This window comes from Euleptes europaea, chromosome 9, assembly GCF_029931775.1.
Source record: "Euleptes europaea isolate rEulEur1 chromosome 9, rEulEur1.hap1, whole genome shotgun sequence".
Classification (NCBI taxonomy): Eukaryota; Metazoa; Chordata; class Lepidosauria; order Squamata; family Sphaerodactylidae; genus Euleptes; species Euleptes europaea.
This window is the reverse complement of record NC_079320.1, coordinates 28,419,491-28,440,407: the sequence shown is the minus strand read 5'-3', so window position 1 is coordinate 28,440,407 and position 20,917 is coordinate 28,419,491. Positions and strand designations below refer to the sequence as shown.

The window sequence follows — 20,917 nt, the reverse complement described above, 5'->3', positions numbered from 1 at the left end:
AGTTGTAGCTACCGGCATTTTAAATGAAAAGGCAGACAAGCTAACTAAATTACTGCTAGCCTAACAGGGTTTTGCCTTGCACTGTGGAGCCGTCGTCACCCTGTCATAGATTTGCTATACTCTTTTTTCACTCCTAGCGCTGGAGTGCTGAACTACCCCCAAGCTTATCATCGCAAATAAAAGAAATGATTTATTTCGTTGTTGTTTTTTTCCTTTTCAGCAATCAAAAAAGTCTTACCCAAGGAACTGAGCGCCGGAGGGTCCTACTTCAATCAGACGGCTGGCCAGACCTTCTCCTTCAACCATAGGGGGCATCGTGGCCAGTCTGTGGCGTTTGACCAGCCTGCAGGTGACTCGTGTTGGAGCGGTGCATTTCCGAGGGGGGATAATGATTCGAAGCCCGTTGTGTCTGCAACCCCGCATAGCTCCACCTCGAGCATCCACCATGAAACTGACCAAAAAACTGAAAATTGGGAAGGAGCATATGGCGTGATTGGAAAGTACATCTTAATGTGTGCTACTATACAGATTTTTCTTTCAGTTTAATATACTATGTATATACATATTGTCCATTTCTATTAGTCACAATACTAATATGTGTGTGTTTTTATGTGTGTGTGTGTGCTGCCCTATGCCCCCAGCTTGGGGGGGGGGGGAAGGTTATCAATCACACCAATAATTCCTATATCTATGATTTTGTTTCTTTTTAGTAAAAGCGAAAGTAGAAGTAAGGAAGAATATATTCTAATGGTATATATCAAGAAGACATGTTTATATCCTTATCTGGCTAAACCTAGAGTATTCTAGGGCCTGAAATTAACTAGTTTCAATAGGTGGCTGCACCCATCGTTGGAGAAATCCTTGGCTATATTGATCTATGTAATTTGATATACTTCTGCTACCAGTATAATAATGTAAACTATTATTATACATTCATATTAACTTGACTATAAAAAAAGCATTCAGTAAATCAGAAATAAAGTGCGGGATATTGTAGATAGGAAGAAATTTAGCCAGGATTTTAAGTTGCTTTGGGTTAGCTAAAGATTATGTCATTCATACAGTACAGGTTGTATTCAATGACTTCTTTCTGCTTCTCCATTCATTCAATTGAGGAAAGTCTTTCTCCTTCAGAGAAGGCAGTCATTGAGTCCAGCTTGCTGGAAGGGAACTCTGCTGAGCAAAGATTCTAGGAGGCTGCAATTGCAATGTCTATTAAAGCTCTGTAGGCCTTTTCAAAATTTGTGCCTGAATTGTAACTTTCTATTGTTTCTGAATACAAATGAAGAAAAGAAAGCAGCCATCTATATCTTTTTTCTTTAATTAGCAAGACCCAGGTAAATATAACAGCATGTATGAACACATGGCCATATGATGGGTTACTGCTGAGTGGATGGACAAATGCCACCCTAGTTCCCCATCTCAGCTGGTTTGGTTACTTTTTTTCTTTCCTCAGCACCAATGAAACAAAACCTTGTCATACTTTATATAAATATCTTTTTGTAAATAAGTTACATCAAAAAGAAATGCAATTTGTCCTTTTCCCATCATCCTTCAGCCTTTTCCCAGTTGGTTCCAATACAATTACACCCAACAGTCCAAGCAAATCATGGGGGTGACCATCAGGAGCCCACAACAGGCTACTCTGAAGCATGCCATGCATCTTGGATGGCATATGAAGATTTTCTAATGTCCTACTCTAGATGTTTTCCCTAGTAGATCTCTTGCCTATTAATATCTGCATGAAAGAACAAGCCTGGAGGGGGAAACGCTGCAAATGATCTTCAGAAAGTTAAGGGGAATGTCACACTACTGAATATAATCATCTAGAGGAAAACCCCTACATCTTAACCCAATATGTACAACAGGAAGAATCATACAAGATTTTTCAAGAAAATTTTCATTTCAAAGCTGCAGAACTGCTTTTTATCTACAATTGCCTGCTGTTCTAATAAAGCAGACACTGTATAAAATATCACAGTGTGTGTATGTAGACAAGCACAAAAAAACAAGCACACACATACACACACACTAAGGAGGTCTGTAAGCGAGTAACTGCATAAGTACAGCCCTTCAGTGACAGAAGGGTTGTTGACGGCAGCAGGTAGTTCCTATATATGAAGTGAGTCACACAGAAGGGTAGACAGAGGATTGACATCTAGTGATCAATATAAACTAGATGCTTTCTAGGACTCTCAGTTGCACAGCCATGCAACTGTAATCCCAACAGAGCAAAGGGAGCCTTGCTTATGTTCTTTCTAACACCTCAAGTGGAAGCTCAAACATGATAACCCCCACCACCACCACACATAAGTGCAATCAATTCAGACAGGATGGTGCATTAAAGTTAGTTGAGCGGAAAGGCATGCTTCTCATCACGTAGTTGGAGACAACAGTCCTCATTGGACTATATCGACCACAGTCCTGTGTACAAGGTCTTCCAGTTAGTCAAAATCACCGTTTGATGCAGGAAACAAGGAGATAGCAGCAGTCAGAGTTAGTCACAGTGGGAAATATTAGTTACAAAACAGGTTGATCAGGTTGCTTCAGCATTTCCTGAGCATACAAATAGAGGGGCATAATTTATTGGCAGCAAAAGCAAACAGACCGATCAAATGATTTATTAAACTTAATGGGAGTAGAAACTTTGGTGAAGGTTACTGAAAGTACCCCAAAGGGATCTTTGTGATATTAAGCACAAGCTACATTGTTTGCAAAGGATGCAGTCTGATGCTTAGTTGTGCACAGTTACATCCCTTATGCTCTAAGTGAAGGATTGAAAAAAGAATTGAATAGTTAGAGCAATTTGCAAACTGGCTACAACTTGATGAAAGTAAGAAGTTTCTGAAGAAAAGCAGAAATACGACCAAGAGTCTGCAATAACACTTTATAGCCTATTTAATAGCAGAGTAAATTTTGTTTCCCTGGGAATGTTAGAGGTCTTCCAATGAACATAAAATCTAAAGTACGTTTACAATCAGTACATTCAAGGAATCTCATTTCTTACAAAAGTTTTTTTTTTAGTATTGTAAGAAAAGAAGAAAATTTGGGAAGATTTTGGAGGTCTCTTATGGGTTTGCACTGTACTAAACACTTTTCTACTAGTCTACAATGGGGGTTCTTAAATAATGCCAATAGCTACGTGTTCCATAGACTGACAGACATCTTTCTCCTATGCAAAACAACAAATAGTATCAGTGTACCAGAGCATCCTGAAGTGGATGAACAAAGAAGAGAAGGGTGAAATAAAGTATTAAAAATGAAATTATATATAAGTTCACCTGCTGTTGTCATGGTCAAAACATGGAGAGGAGTGGCTGCAACAGAAGAGATAATTTAGCAGAACAAAAAAAAGGATGGCTAAATGAAATAAAAGGAGGAAGAAAAGATGCTTTTACCTACTAATGGAAAGATGTAAAGTGACTAAAGTGTAGATTACAGAGAGTATATACAGGAGCAAAGCTTGCATGAAACAGGTGTCCCTCTGAGCATATTCTTGAATGCTCCACTGAATGTGAATACTCGGGAACGTTGGGTAGGTCTAAATGTTAATCCATCCTCATCTAGACGCCACCTAAAAAGCAGTTAACTACACTGACCACTGCAACCAAGCACATATTTATATAGCATCCTCATGCCACTCCTGGGTATCCAGGTGACAGTTGCATGGTTAGGCACGTGGCTGGGGCCCCGAATAAGAACTTTTTCAGCTTTGTTCACATTTTGTGCAATGCCAAGCCGAGTTAAGAGCTTTTTGGTGGTTCCCACATGGTGGACTCAAAGAGTATAATTTTGTCATCGGATACCTGGATTTGCAGAATTCTTTTGTGCCGGGCTTTATAAGAGCCCCCACTGCCCCCCAGCATGATAGCAATCATACATTAGGTGGCAGTAACACTGAACTAAGAGGATATCCTATATTTCAAATTCAATTCCATGGAGAGTCTGGTCACATTAAACATGTTGAGCTTGAAAAGAATGGGATTTCAGAGCCAAATTGCATGAGTCCTGGACCTGATTCGTTTCCCCAGTAGCTGCACAGTAGTTGCAGGGAAAATTGTTTCAAAAGTCTGCAGGGGCTCCAGTTCAGCTTAAGGCCATGGTGTGGGGGAAAGAGGGGCTCTTGACCTTCAACCGCACTATTTTCCTGAGCTGAAACAGCCCCAGGGGAAGTTTTACTTGCATCATTTTGGAGAGCTGTATGCATGGAATACTGTGGAGAACCTGAACCCAACTCATTAAAAACATCTCATGTCATTTGGCCCTTAGGATGGAACCAAGATCTCTCCTACACTCTCAGCTGTCTTTTTTCATTACTCATTTTTCTGAAAAATCTGTTAGCTGTCACCTTGTGTTTGATTGCATGCCTGCCTGGTTCCATTTCCGTTCTAGATTTATGTGTTTCAAGCTCTTGCATCTTTTCTTTTCTTTTTTTGATCAAGTTGCTCACACTGATCTTATTTGAATTGCTTTCTGATATTTTAATCTGATTCTTACACTGTTATAGTCAGAGCAACTACAACTTGTGATTTTCTCACAAAAATTCCTTCCTCCCATGTTACACTGCTCTCATTAGTGGGACTTCCCAAGATAGTATTTATTAATTCATAAACATGGTAAAAATCAGTGGGTGGCTTTTCAACAGATGAAACACATTTTAATTAAAATTGTTGTTGATAACTTTTACTTGGTAGCTGCTAGATCCTGTTTTCACTGCCATTTGGAGGGAGATGGGATACACCAAATTGGAGAAAAACAAGAAATATTGTTTACCTTGTTAGCAATGATCCAATCTCCTTTTTTGAAGACAGGCAGCTAAGAATGATAACTCTAATTATTTGTCAATTTTAATACCGGTTCTTCACTACCACTCCACTCTCCCTTTCCCCCCCCCCCCAACACCAAAACTGGGCAAAATTTGAAAGTCCTAGGATTGTAAATAATAAATAGTACTGAGCCAACTTCTCAGAAATGAAACACTTCAAATTATGTATTAACTATTTGGTACCAGCTATTAGAATATTACAAAACACGATTGTTAAGCATTTCCTTTCAACATAAATAAAATGGGACCAAACAAAAAAATTATACCTAGTCTAACCTTTTGCTAACCTACTAGAACAGCAGAGATCAATTCTGCACAATCCAGACTTTCAGTCTGATCCAATGTTCCAGGAATGAGCTGTAATGAATACGTGTAGCTCACCTGCCTGGAATCCCTTCTGCATTAATTTCAGTGGAATAACCTGCATCTGCATTGAATTCCTTTGCAAAGGACGCAGTAGTTGCATTCACAACCACTGGATCAGGATAAATTGTATGCAGCGGCTCTGCATATGGCATCTCTCATATATCAAATACTTATTTTATTGTGTAAAATTAACTGAATTCTATTTATTCTTGGTCTACTTCAGCGCTGCAATTTTTTTTTAAAAAAATCTAGCTAATGTCAGATGCGGTGTCTAATACCAAATACACAGCTGTCGACTGATAAACTTTCCACATGCCAGGATATGTCACTACTGATGTAAAGACCATCTGTTATTTCAGTCTCTTTCCTCCCCCAAACTGCCACCACCAGTCCTTCCAAATCAGATACTCATCCAAATTCTTTATAGTGCAAGCCTGTTAGAAATTAAATTTAAGGCTTTTAAACTGTGGTTCAGGGCATAAATGGGGGGGGGAGAATTGTCTGCTATTCAAGCTCCATAGCATTACATACGGTTATGGGACCATGCTGATGTGAACACAGAATCTGCCCAAAATGTTTAAATTATGTGACTGCATGAATCATATTAATAAACCATACTTTCCAAGAGTTGCTAAACAAATAAGGATTCTATTACTCTATAACTGGTCATGAAACAGTTCCACCAGAGATCCAGGATCACATTTTATAATACTGGATTAAACAGTTACATGACTTAAGTAAAGAGTGGTTTACTTTATTTATGTTTTCTGCGCACATGCCCAATTATGAGCTCAGTGGGTGCTGAGAGAGTGGGTTCCTTGCTCACATCAGTGGAAGAGCAGCTTCACATAGGTGCACAGGCTATGATGCCCCCTCCACAAGAGTCAATGGGAAGGTCCATTGAGTTGCTGGAGCTTTGTGTTGTTCAGCAGAGAGAAAGCCTTTTTCTAAATCCTGCACTGTCTTTGTTGTTCACTCTTTTCAATCCTTTACCTGTGAATCAGTGAAGACCTCTCAAAGCTGCTGACCATCTGAAAATGCTACTTGTATCAAATAGTACCAGGACAGAGCCAGTAAACCTAGAGGTCGTTAGCTGACACCAAACCCCCACTTTCTGAAGCTACTGATTTTTCCTCACAATTTTCCAGTAAACATACAGATTGTGAGACCAGTTTGCAACTATATTGAGGTATCTTTGATCTAGTAATGCTCACATTAGTAATTTTAAGCACTTTCAAACATATTTTACTACTGAGGCTCATACCAAAGAAACTCTGGGCAATGTGATTTTGTAAATACATTGGGGCTCTCCAACAAAGAATGCTCTGCCAACAGGAAACCACAATTCCCAAGGTTCTGTGGGAAGTACATAATGGTTAGATCTGATTGAAACTGGTTTAAACTTGATGTGTGGGTGAACCCTTTAATCAGAATTTTTAGAACTTTTGCATTCAGACAGGGTAATACCTGCATCCAAACTAAGCATTTGTTCAAACTTTTGAGATTTCAGACATTATCTGCCTCTGTCTTCTGCTCTGGATTACTTACCCAGAATGAATAGGGCTAGCAGAAATAGTAACATTGTCCAGGTTGTCAGGACTCCAGCTTAAGCGATACGAAGTCCTCTCACCTTCTTTAGCCAGTGTGGATACCTGGAAATGCAAAAAAAAAAAAAAAAAAAAGTAAGATTGCTATTATTTACAGCATCTAACCAAACCAAGCAAAAAGTGACAAATTTCAATTCAAGGGAAAGGCTTGGTTCGCTAACAGTTAAGAGAAGCAGTGAAATGTGAGTACCGTTATATTTTCATATACATAATGAGATATTTATTTATTTATTTATTAGACTTATATCCCGCCCTTTCTCCCAGGCAAAGCCTTGGAAATATGGGACCCAAGACTAAACACAAAATTCATTTATGTTTTATGTATACCTTATACACCTTATAATAATGTATACATTTATTATATATATTTATTATAATTTATATACACCTTATAATAATTTTGCCCATGAAACAAAGTTTGGACGAAAACGCATGGTCGCTTTAGCCTCCTTTATTCCCTGTTTCAGCCAGGATTCAGCCAGGATCAAACGCATGTGTTTCGCCGAATGTGCGTTCGATCCTGGCTGAATCCTGGCTGAAACGGGGAATAAAGGAGGCTAAAGCGACCGTGCATTTTCGCCCTTTGTGTACATTGAACCTCATGAGGTCAGGTGTGGAATTTTCTACTTGTGGCATCATGTCAATGTTCAAAAAGTTTTGATTTTTGAGCATTTTGGATTTTTAGATTAGGGATGCTCAAGCAATCCAACAAAATTATCACAGACGTGGAAAGAAGCATACAAAATAAAACGTAAAGATTTCTTAACACAAAATGTGGACATTGGTTAATCACTGAACCAGAATTGTGTTAATCTAATCACAACTGCTTTGAACATTTTGAAAGGTATGGGGCACTGATTCAAATAGGTAAAAATGGGAAGCTAGAAAAGCCCCAAACAAAATAAATACCTGTGGAATACACAGAACTGCAAGAGTTGCTTGCAGTGTAATCCTATGTAGAATTACTCCAGTCAATAAACTTAGATTGCAGTATAGGATTGCACTGTTGGTACAGTCCAGGCAGTGAAAACACAACATGACAAATCGAAGATTGCAATGGTAAAATTACTAGCACAACAAGTCTGTGAAAAGACCATAAAATCTCACCTGGTGGCTGGGGATGACAACCGTGTCATCAATCATGGTGCTGTCCCTCATGTAGGAGGTGTGGCTCAGGGTATGGGACCTGTCTGAACTGAAGGATCGCAGACTGGTCGGTTGGCAACGTTATCAGCAGTTATCAGATGGTGTTGTGAAGATGGTGTTGTGACACAGCAAAGGAGTGAAAAAAGCGTGCTATTAGCAAATACAGTGTAACTTCCAGGGGGGTGATTTTAAAAGTCCAGTAAAAAACCTTCCACTTTTTAATGCCAGCACTCTAACTGGGTGCTCTGCCATGCCTTTCATCCTTTTTTTAAACTGATTCTAATGGAATCCAACAGAATCACAAATTGTTCACTCTTTGGCCTAAAAATACTTACAAATTACAACAACGCCCTTATACTTTAATGTAATAATAACATAGAAATTCCTACTTTACCGTGTTGAAGAAATTATCATTTATCAATTCATAATATAAAAGAATTGTCCAAAAACAACACCTGAAATGAGTTTGGTGACTATCAATGATAAGTCCCCTGGAAGGTACACGTAAAAATGATCTATGGTCAGCCATATGCTTTCTGTGTAATGCAACTCTCCTCCTTTTCACACAAAACAGCATTGGTGAATAAGCAATAAAAACAAGAGCACTGTCACTTTCATATGTACGCACATCACTATAGAAAACCATTTGCAGCAGTGATGTGAAGTGCCAAGCAAAAAAAAGCCACACAACAACACAAAACCTAATTGGTCGAAGTGTTGCCATTTCAGAAACACCAAACATATAAAGCCATTTGCGGTTCCTGCTACACAAGAAGGTATTTAAAATATTTGTTCTAAAGCTGAAGCTTATTACCAGACTAGAGTTTGTATGTGTGAAGGCTTGTGAACAATATTCCTAGAAACATACTAACGTTGGGAATAGGCCAAGAATATAGTTGTAGCTGAGCAGCATAATTTATGTAGCCAGAATAATTTATGAATGCAGCATTTATCAACTGATGCATAAGACAGATAAATTATGCAAAACACATTGCATACTAAAATTTTATAAGATAAAAATAACAGAAGGGCCACAAAAATACAATAAAATATGTGTGCAGAATTGGTCATGTAATAAGAAACATTCACTATCGCATCACTCAGCAAACCTTGCCTACAATGGGTTGAATCCTACTGTACTGTGAACAGAGCAAGTTCATGTAAGGGATTTCTGCCAGTGCCATCTTCTTACTGCAGCTCCCCATGCCCCCTGAAAAACCTCTCCTGTGGATCCAAGGAACCGCATGGGATGTAATGTGGAGGCTGCAGACAGAAGGGGAAATGCCCTCTCTCCTCTTGCATGAGGGAGACCCACAAGAGCAGTTTTGGAGAGGGGCACAATGGGCTGTAGTGAGAAGGCGAAAGGAGCAAAACTCCCCTCTATGAACTCATTCTATATAGGATATAGATCTAACCCATTGCAAGTGAACCACTGCTCTTAAGATTTATTATTGTATGACTTATGCATGCAGTGACAAGAAACAGAGAAGCCTTGTTGACTTCGATGTAAGTATAGCATATGTTTCTGAATGCTGGATTTTGTCATTATCACTACCTTCTCCAGGGAATGTAATATAGATGTTGCTATAAAATGGAATGATTCTATTGTAACTACAATTTAAGTGCTAAAGTACATGACCTAAATTAGTTGGAGAAGACAACAACAGAGTAACTACTTCCATATCTGTTTTTAAATTGAAATAAGTTCTATAGAAAGTCCTTTCCATGGACATGTGAAGGCGAAAATTACAAGCTGAACACATGAGACTGAAAAGGTGTTGTGGCCCTGATCCAGCTAAAGTTCATCATAACAGAGGACTACTGAAAGCCATGAGACTGAATATCGCTCATTCCAGCTTCTTCCAATCGTCTGAATGAGCTTCAGTTACAACTAATTCTTGAGGAATTTGGCCTATCTGGATTGAAACCTGCCAGGGCATATTAAGCAAAAATATGTTTACCCTTTTGAAAAGGTTAAACTAGAAAAACATCTTTTTTAACTGTGCAGAAATTGGCAATAATAAGTTTAAATTATGTGGCCTATTTAACACTTCAAAAATGGGACAAACATATGAGGCTGTTGATCCCTTTCAATGTATAAACTGTGTTTTGTAAATTGTACAACAGTCACACTGAACAATCTTTGTAATTTCAGGTTTTTACCCTTAAAAATAAATCTTCAGTAGCAGACCCTGTTCTTTGTACATGCTTGCAGCATCAAGAGCAATGCCATGTGAGACTGGCGAAGGATTTGACATCCAAATTGGAGGCCCTGCTGCTCACTTAATGGTATGCCTTAATAGGTAGCAATTCATCATTTAATTAAAGGAGACATATTAGGTTGAAATCACTGCAAGAGATCATCTGCTTTTCTCGACAGCAGCTATAAGACAAGACCTTATAATTCTGCCAGTGCCTATTTGAATCATGGAGCATAGACATGTCTTATTAATGTAAAAATATGGACTTTAAGCCACTGGTAGTGACCCAGGAGTCCCTAATGAATTAGGTGTCAAACAATTCCATTAAAGTTTCCGGCCCATACTAAAACATTTTTTCCTAGCTACCATTGCAAGAAATTTAACATACTAATAGCACACCGCAGAGGAAAAGCATGTGGCTAAGTCACAATGGACTCCTGGCGACCCCATGAAGTTCCACCTCATGAGGATTTCAAGGCAAGAGATGAGCAGAGGTGGTCTGCCACTGCCTTCCTCTGCACAGCAATCCCAGTCTTCCCGACCAACTACTAACTGTGGCTTATCCTGCTTAGCTTTCAAGCTCTGATGTGATCAGGCTAGTCTGGGCTATCAGGGCTGCTCAGAGGTTTCTTGGGTAAAGAGAGTCTAATGAGAAATCAACACCGATGCTTCAGAAATAACAAGCAACTTGCTATTTTTTTTAAACAAAAAACAAAAAACAGTGTGCTAACAGTTTGCTGGACTGTGGGGAAATGGATGGCCGCTTGTGCCCAGAAACCTTGGAGGGCAAGAGGAAGAGGGTCTCCAGGTCAGTGGAGCTGTTCCACTACACAAATGTCATCAGTCTTTGACTTTTTCTTTTCTAACAGTTTTGTACTGTCCACCTTGTTTATATCTTAGAATTAGCACTTTGCAGGAACCTTAATGCAATGAATCCAGCAGCAGTTGACAACCTATCCCATGTGCTGACATGATTCTTAGCTTCTAGTGCTGATAAGACATATCTTCTACAACATGAGGAAACAAATGTTTTCCTTTATCCTTTTTAAAAAACTTCCCTATATGTCTAACTCAGACAAGACAAACTACAGCAGTTTCTTTCTGCATATTGTTAGAGTTACACAATACATGAAAATGGGATACAAGAAATCTGCATGATGACGATTTCTAAAGCCTGTTTTTAACTGGTAGATCTACACACACCATATTCAAGAGGTAAATTCTTGGTTCAGATTATCAGTAATCTTAACCATCATGGTAATATACTTGTTCTTGCAAAATGAGCAATGAAAAATATCCTCAATATTTCAGCAGGCCTGCAATATGGATGTCGCTATATAATGACAGATGCCATGAGGGAACACTGAAGAAAATATCTTTTCATGCCATGTAATACCTACCTGGGCATAGTACTAAGGAAAGCATACAAAGAATGGAAGGAAAAGAGAAATGATACAGATGGAAACATGATTACAAATGAGAGAAAAAACAGATATTCTAATGCCAAAGCAAATCAGTTCAATAAATAGGATTTAATAGACATTTCCTGAATTGCTCTGCAGTGGCTGTAAATAACCACTTCTTTAAGGAGATAGTTAGAAGTAGGGTTGCCAACTCTGGGTTAGAACATTCATGGATATTTGGGGGAGAGCAAGGTTTGTGGAGTTAAGGAATCTCAGCAGTTCTCCAGAGGAACTGATCTCAATAGTATGGAAATCAGCAATATTTCTGGGAAATCTCCAGGCCCCACTTGGCAATCCAAGTTAAAGGCTGGTGCTTTACTGTTTTTAAAAAAGTAAAAGTTAAAAAAGAAGTAAGAATGCTATTCTTGAAAACCAAGAAAACTGTTGATCAACGTCAGTCTTAAGTGATCCCACTTTGTCTTAGCAGGAAGGTCCCTGATAGAGAGGGAAGACTGCTCATCACTAGATAGAAGCTTTCCTTTTATTGCTCCACCTTGTTTCTCTACCTGCTTAATGTGTATAGGAAGCCAGTGGGTGCGACAATTTGAATACATGACATTTGGATGCTATAAGTATTCAGAATGTACACTGCAAAACTTGTGTTTTAATGTTAGAAACCCAGGAGACCCTCTGCTCGTAGAGTTCCCCAACGTATAGGATTCTGAGTAGACCTGCTTAGGATGGCTCTCTTGGGGAACCAAATGCCATCAATAGCAGGTGTTCCTATTTCCCTCTCATTTACGTTCAATCAGTGACCTGCCATCAGGAAATCATTACTTGTCTTGTCCAGATTCATTTTCATTTAGCATGCTTGCATCCAGCTCTCAATTAAACTTTTTGAGAAAAGAGACTCCCAGGAAAGTATTCTTAGGAGGAACACTTTCCTGGAATGATTCTGTATCCAGAATCCTATGTTGCAATGTCAGTCAGGAGCGTCTTTCACTAGGCTGCAGTCCTGTTACTTAATGTAAACCCAGTTTGCAACCATTTCCACTTAATCCTTATCTTAGAATAAAAGTTTGTTTGGAATATACTGCTTTGTAAAAGATTTGCTCTAGCAACTCCTGCCCCTTACCTCCCAATAATGTACTGAGTTTTTTTCTATGCTCCAATAGTGGCAGTTAGCCACAGAACTAAACATTTACTCTACCTCATACTGCTTCTTAACTTACTCGTTTTAAGAAGGTTACTAAAATATTTTTAAAAACCTAGACCACATCTGAATGGCTGTGAAAATCAATCACAAGGGCATAAAATTTTGCAACTGAAAGAGCAATAGGTCTACTATTATCTTCTAATAAAAGAGGTAATTGTCTCCGCTTGATCTATATTTTGGAGCAAAGGAAAAATTAAAAGATTTTTAGCCTCAGTAAAATAGTTGCATCCAAAAGTCACATGATACAGAGTATCTACACTACCTGCCCCGCAGTCACTTACTCCATCAGAGTAGAGTATCTTACGACACCTCCCTTGCAAGACTCTAGATGGTAAGGAATTTAGGGGCGCCATCATAAAGGCCCGCCTATACCGAGGAACAGTCAAATATGAACAGTAGTCGGGAAGCTGGCCAGATAGAAGAACACCAACAAATTGGGTAGAACAAACACATTGTTCTCTACAGATTGTACTGTTGTAATCTTACGGAAATAAATGTTTCTTAATCGTGCTCATAGCTTTCTGTCTGGTGATTGAGTGAAGGGAGTCCAAGGAAAAATCGAGGAGCTGGAGTCATTGTGCTACAAGTTTATCCCAATGGGAAATGTAAGAATCCTCCCTGATCAATCGGAGGTAGCCCTCTTAGGTGTTGGAGTATATAATTTTAACTTTAAGAGAAAAGGCCTTCATCCAGGCCCAAGCTTCAAGAGATGATTGTCCCAATTCCGCTTGGAGGGCCACCCCCAAAGAACTGAACATTTAACAAAACCCAGTCCTGCCTAGTAACAGCTAAAGGCAAGAAGGCTTAGCAAATAATGAATGGTGAATAATATCATTGCTTGTTGCACAAGGCAGATGTATTCTGTAGATGTGCAGACTGAAGATTATTCTCAGCTGGGAGCCCTATTTTTGTCAGGTGGCTAAATAAGGCATTCTTGGTAGTATTCCTCATGCAATGTTTTTCATCTGAGCACAGTCTCATCCTCCGAAACAGCAACTGCAGCATCAATTAATAATCTGCTGCAAAATGAGAAAATGGCAACTGATTGCCACATATTTTGTGTGTATGTTACATTCCTAAACAGGAGTACAAAAGCATATTACAAGAAATGTGTGCCTATGGAAATTCATGCAAGGTTTTTCCGACATCATCTATTAGCAGTCTGGATTGGTGGCAGGAGCAAGGAGATGGACATCTAATCTTTGAAGTGCTGGCACTAGAAAGGACTTTGGTGGTCATCGAGTCCAACCCTTTGCTTAACACAGGTCTCCCATCCAGGCACCGACCCAATCCATATCAGCTTAGCTTCAACAAGCTTGTTGTTGTCATATGCCTCAATTGTGACCTCCCATGCTCTTTCAGCTTCTGACCAGCATATAACCCACTCAATGAGCAATTGTGACAGTGTAGATAAATTCTATTACCTTACATATCTGAACAAGCAGTAACCAGGAAGGTCAAGTCACATTCAGGGCTATAATTTGGAAGGGCACCTGAAGAAGGCTAATGACCACTATCATATCAACTCAAATGAACTGGGTGTGATCTTCTGGTGGACTGAAAGCCTGATCGCCCAAGGAATTTCCCCCTCACCCACATATCTACACAGTTTACACTTTCTAACAAAGCATGATGCAAAGTGTTGCAACATTGAGTCAACACAATGGGTGACTATTCAGAAAAAGAATACAGATCTATCAGGGCAGTGTAGACATTCTTGGTAAAGAAGTACCTGTCAGATCGGCCTCCTTCCAGGCTGTATCTCAAATAGTTCATACCATCTAAGAACTGGCTGCTGGGCAAAGAGTCATCACCTAGTTCTTTCAGGTCTTCTGGTCTAAGGTATTCTCCCCCATCTCCTGTCATAGTGTCATCACCTGGAACCAAAACACAAACACACAAATGCAGGAGATACAGTGATTTAGGTAGCCCCAGAGCATTTGAAAAGTAAAGAACACTTTAGGTAGATAACTCAGACCTCCACCAAAAAACTACCAGAAAGTTATTGGTCATTCCTGAAGCACACCAAGCACATGCTGCCAATACACATAGACAAATCACATTAAGTAGGATTACATGTATGCAAGTTAAAATATTCACATTGAATTAGTCTGGTGTTTTATGCTACTCTGCATATTACTGGTAGGACTAGTTTCATTTTTTGCTCCTTTTCCCATTAGTGCCTTGGCTGGTTTCCGACAAAAAAAATCCTGAGATTTTTAATCTCTCATTCATATGAGAGATTAAAATTTACCTTTGAGCCTCTGTCTGAGCAGCTCTGTCATAAAAATATGCTTGCATTCACCAGCATTATGATTTTGGGACTGTGACTGATACAGAGTGACTCACTTTTCCCTTCTAATACACTACAAACAGAGTCTAATGCCTAGTAACATTAATGAAAAGAAAAACTGTGAATACAATTTGCACAAACAAAACTAAAGGCCTGTTTCTGGTACTGCAAGAATGAGCCTTGTAACCCACCCCAGTCCCTCATAGGACTCGCTGCTTCTCTCCATACCTGCAACTAGCCAGTGAGCAGATGATGGAGATGCAACCACACCCAGAGACTGGGGGGGATTTGTTTTGTCCACGTAGGGGTGCTAACCTCCAGGTGCTAGCTGGAGATCTCCTGCTATTACAACTGATCTCCAACCGATAGAGATCAGTTCACCTGGAGGAAATGGCTGCTTTGGCAATTGGACTCTATGGCACTGAAGTCCCTCCCCTCCCCAAACCCTGCCCTCCTTAGGCTCCGCCCCAAAAACTTTCCGCCAGTGGCAAAGAGGGACCTGGAATCCCTATGTCCAAGGGAAACTCAACCTTCCCAGTGGGAATCCCTCATTGCTCCACAACTCTCTTAGGACCTTCGGGTGCCTTCTCTGGTAGCCTCCACCACCTTCTGATCATACCCTTCTCACCGATTTGATGCCAGAAGAAATATCAAACAGGGCTATGTGGTAATGTGGGCATGGCAAGTCTCATGTATGGGTGCTGATGTAGCCGTTGTGGCAGCATTTCTCCAGCTCAAGGACTCATGGGTAGCAATCAAAGCAATATTTTTTATTCCTTAAACAACACAGAAGTTTTATTCCACTATCAGCATCTATTGAAGGTATACAAGCTATGGAAGGTACAGGTTCTAAGAAGTAAAGTAAAACAGTGAAAGATGTCTGACCTATCTTGAAAAGCTCAGTTGGCTGCCATTTGCTTCCCCTGCCCCCATTGTGGGCTGCAGCAAATAGGTGAATGTATGGAGGAAGCTCCCTGGATGTCTCTTTTACCCAACAAAGACCAAACTGCTCTCATTCTCAATTGCCCCTTCCCAGGTGCATTGGAGGTACTAAGCCAATCTGTGCACTGCAAAGCTGGTTCCTAGAGCCTGCCAGAGCCTAGTGGCCAATCAGTATCACATGACAAAGCCTGCTGACCTAAAATCCTTGCAGGGATCTTATGTGCCAGAGGTTCTTCTTCCTGGAAGAAACAAGACATTCTCCAGGCTGCAAGCCTATGCACACTTATCTGGTGTATACACACCACTGAATTGTGCTACTTATTTCTGAGTAAAGATGTGCAGAGTTGTACTCAGAGTTACCTCAAGGGGAGGTCTCTCCCCTGAAATTGCTGACACTGGCGAGTTGTTTCAAAATAGGAGTACCTTGAACTTTAGTAACAGAGTCCTACTTCCTGCTTCCTCCAACAGGACACTTAGTGACAACCAACCGACAGAAACTTTGCAACCATAGCTACCACTCTGCCCAGTACATTACAGCACATCACATTGCTTCTTTGACTGGCCGTGTAGTCTGGTTTATGTTCCAAATAATTAGCAGTGAAGTGATTGCAGAGGAACACAGCATTGCGTCAGCCGCACACAGTTCTGACATGCACATCTGCAACGCTAAGAAACTGAACCACTAAAATGGAAAGACTGAACATCTACTCCTGTTGTATGCTGAGAGAGGAAGCTGCCAAGGCCGCCAGCATAAGGAAACTGTCTCCAAGCAATTCTTTGAAGAGGGACAATTATCCCCTCCTGGGAGGGGAAACACCCCCCCCACACACACCAAACCTGTACAATGCATTGTGTGGTGACTATTGTGCCCTGAAGAAAGCTGTTTCTCTAAAAATGGCAGAGAAAGTGCCTGCATTTAAGGCTGAATTCGAAACAATAAAGAAAACTTTCTGCTGATGTCACACAATGAAGGTATTACATGGCATTCCTTAAATCTTTGAACTAATGCTTCAGTACAGCAGATGGAAAAACGGTTCCCACAGGATCTACACAGTTATAATATTATAAGATTATTTATTTCTTTTAACAAAATTTCCTCCCCAAGAAGAACTTCCAAGGGTGTAGAACATGTTGACTGCTTACTGAATTAATGTTCGTTATTGGATTTACTTCTTCCTAACATGAATCTGAAAATGTTAGGAACCTGAAACATTCTACGCAGCACAGTGTGATCATCATACGGAAATTTATTTATTGGTTTATTTACTTTGGTTATATTTCACCTTTCTCCCCAGTGAGGACCCAAAGTGGCTTACATCGTTTTACCCTCACAATCACCCTGTGAGGTAGGTTAGGATAAGAGTGTGCAACTGGCCCACGGTCACCCAGCAAGCTTTCATGGCAGAGTAGGGATCCAAACCTGGGTTTCCCAGATCCTTGTCCAACACTTTAACCACTACATCATGCTGGAAATATAGACTTTTCACTAAGGAAAAAGGCATACCGAAGAATGCCAAGCAGAAGAGAGAAGAAAATCAAAATTATTAATTGGATCCAGCCCAAGTTATATACTGCATGTAATGTAGTATTGGGACATACAGAGCAATTCTTCAAGGGAGGGGCCAAATGGCCTTAGGAGCCAGTGTGACCCCTGCGCCGGCGTTAGTGCTACTTACGCCGGCTAAATGGGCACCAATGCTGGCACGGGTTGCCACTTATGCCGGTGCTGGGGAGCCGCGCAGCAGCACCATGTATGGGTGCTGATGTAGCCGTTGTGGCAGCATTTCTCCAGCTCAAGGACTCATGCTGGCATGGGCAGGGCTGACGTTAATTGGCTCACTGAGCCCTTTTGCCCCGGGAATGCCTGCTTCTGCCAGCCCAAACTTGCACCTGCAAAAATGGTGGCATGGAGCAGTTTCACAGGTTTTGAGGAATATTGCATTTTCGGCTTGCTGCACAGGGCCAGCAAGTTGCTCAGGAGGCGGTGTGGTGGCACTGTCCCAAGCCCGCTGAAACTACCCCCCCCCCAGGATGGCACTGCCCAAGTAGGAGTTGTGAGCTGGAAACGTCCTGGTTCAAATGTGGCCCCAGTCACTAACTTCCCAGGAGATCTTAGGCAAGCCACTGTTATCTGAACTTCAGACCTTTTTCCCCACCCCCATGGGGATAATTACTGTCTAGCCTTATATGACTGTTGCAAGCATTACTGAGATAATAAATATGAACTATTTTTAGCACTTGAAATACACTATAAAATATTATGGTTTTGTAGACTGATGACAGGAGCCCCATGGCGCAGATAGCCAGCTCAAGGTTGACTCAGCCTTCCATCCTTCTGAGGTCGGTCAAATGAGTACACAGCTTGCTGGGGGTAAAGGGGAGATGACTGGGGAAGGCACTGGCAAACCACCCCCTAAACAAAGTCTGCCCAGTAAACGTCGGGATGTGACGTCACCCCATGGGTCAGGAATTACCCAGTGCTTGTACAGGGGACCTTTACCTTTAGACTGATGACATGAAAATGGGATGCTTCCTAATGCATGGAGATTATGCATATTCACAGACTTTGGCCTAAAATAATTAATAGCATTAGTAATGCCAATAACCATTTCTTACTTCTGTTGGGATTGTGGGATGCAGGGAAACTGAAAACATGCACAGACACATATTCAAATTGGCAGATCAATGTTAGACATTCCAGAACCATTTACAGATTGTTTCAGAAAAACAAGAAGAACGTTTTGTGCCTCACTCCAAGAACTGTGTCCATCAATACCTGTATCACTGAAGGCCTCCTCATCAGTGAAATGGTCATAGTCAGAGTGTTTAAAAGCTGCAAGACAAGTTCAGAAATGGGGCTACAAAAACCCAGCTAACCCCACAGAGAATAGTAGGAAGGCATGCCACTAATAATGCTGCTAAATACTGCTTAAAAGGAATACAGAAAGGTTTAGGCTGCAAAAAATATATTCAATCAACTTTAACACAAGCTCTGTTCACATGCGACAGCGAATGTACTCACATCCTGTTTATGCACATGTAATCTGTTTGTTAGAAAGAGCCAGCATGTGCTCACTTTACAAATGAAACAAGGGAACAGTACCTGGATACATGTGGGGTTCAAATCACTAATTCAGCTGCAGAGGTGCCAAATGAACCATGAGAATCACTCCCACTAGGGTTGCCAGGTCCCTCTTTGCTACTAGCAGGAGGTTTTTGGGGCGGAGCCTGAGGAGGGCAGCTTTGGGGAGGGGAGGGACTTCAATGCCATAGAGTCCAATTGCCAAAGTGGCCATTTTCTCCAGGTGAACTAGAGATCAGTCGTAATAGCAGGAGATCTCCAGCCATCACCTGGAGGTTGGCAACAGTAACTCCCACTCACATATTTTGAAAAGAATCAAGTACAAAGACTGCATGTGTGTTCGCTGTAACTTATGAGCAGAGCTACATTCCTCGCTTGATATCCTTTCATATGCATTGATTTTTTTTTAGCTTACAGTGTTCTAATTATTTTGAAAAGATTTGCTGTTTGCAATGCAGTTTTGAATGGCGTAGTTTTCACTGCTTTAGTTGTAAGCCACAAAAGCAGGTATCTGGAGAGATGGCATATACATTTTCTAAATTAATAATTACATAAACAAACAAGTGAAGTTTGCAATAAAAGCGTAGAGCTTCAAACTCCTAAATTATCATACCCTGGATATTCAGAGGACCACTTACTCCCTTATGAATCCACCCACACTCTTCTGTGTGCCCCAACCATTAGAAGTGAAGGTAGTGGCCACATAGGACTGGGCCTTTCCCAGTGGTGCAAGACCATGTGGACCTTGCCTTCAAGGGAAACTCACATTGCTTCACCCCGATAGTATCTGAACACTAGGCCAAAGTCATGGCCTTTATGGGATCTTTAGGACCTTCTGGCAAAAATTACAGGCTGTTTGTCAGGGCCGTAGCTCAGCTGTAGAGCATCTGCTTGGCATGCAGAAGGTCCCAGGTTCAATCCCCGGCATCTCCAGTTAAAGGGACTAGGCAAGTAGGTGATGTGAAAGACCCCTGCCTGAGACCCTGGAGAGCCGCTGCCGGTCCGAGCAGACAATACTGACTTCGATGGACTAAGGATCTGATTCAGTAGAAGGCAGCTTCATTTGCTCATGTATCTCTTTTACCTGATTGATTACTTTTGAAGATTTTTCTCTAGTGATAATTTTCGGCAGGTTTCATGTGTATTAGAAAGTTCAATTGTCAAGAACATTAATTTAACTTGTTACCTGCCTGTCCCGGTCAAAAAGTGGAATATACACATTCTAAAAAAAAACAATTTTAGATCATGCATTTGTCTGATTTTAGAGTTTTAGTTTGGGTTTTTTTAGTACCTCCAATTAAATCATCTATACTAAAAGCAATAAAGCAGTATTTTAAGAGTGCCACTGCTAAAGGAACCTGTTTGATTTTACCAGCTATAATTAGTAGGCTCACCTTCCTCATCAGAGACATCCAAAACTTCAGTCATAGTCTCAGGTACATTGAGCTTGTGTTTCTCAGTTACAGTCTGGGGAGCAAGAGAGAGAGAAATCAAGAGGTTAAATGGTTCAAGGAAACCAAGCCCCAAGCCAGTGCATGTTTATCAGGTAATTTTTAAAAGACTCCAATTTCAAGTCTGTTGTGGCGTCTTAACCACGATCCTTCTTCCCTCTGCTTTCTGCTTTTATTCCCCACCTACCCGTTCCGAACATATGGCTCCCTATTATTGTGCTGTGGTTAGCAGTAGGTTACTTGAGCAACTGATTAAGCATTTTAAAGTGTCTTTAGCATACTTTGTTAATTGATGCTACGTGTCAAAATGTCGCCAAAATTTGGTGGCTGGCTGGGCTCTAAAAAAGGATTAGGTAATGTCTACAGAAAAGCTCCAAGAAGTTGT

The 20,917-nt window shown here is 40.6% G+C and overlaps 1 protein-coding gene across 1 annotated transcript in view; it reads right to left on the bottom strand.

Moving 5' to 3' along the window:
• Window positions 1-20,917, bottom strand: part of ANK2 (ankyrin 2) — a 244,447-nt gene that overhangs the window by 51,218 nt on the left and 172,312 nt on the right. The window contains exons 23-28 of the mRNA XM_056855307.1: window positions 20,476-20,548; window positions 14,497-14,641; window positions 7,906-8,008; window positions 6,740-6,843; window positions 3,282-3,317; window positions 239-463 (exon numbers count right to left, since the gene is read on the bottom strand). Coding sequence (XP_056711285.1) covers window positions 239-463; window positions 3,282-3,317; window positions 6,740-6,843; window positions 7,906-8,008; window positions 14,497-14,641; window positions 20,476-20,548 — 686 coding nt within the window. The remainder of the gene's footprint in view (window positions 1-238; window positions 464-3,281; window positions 3,318-6,739; window positions 6,844-7,905; window positions 8,009-14,496; window positions 14,642-20,475; window positions 20,549-20,917) is intronic.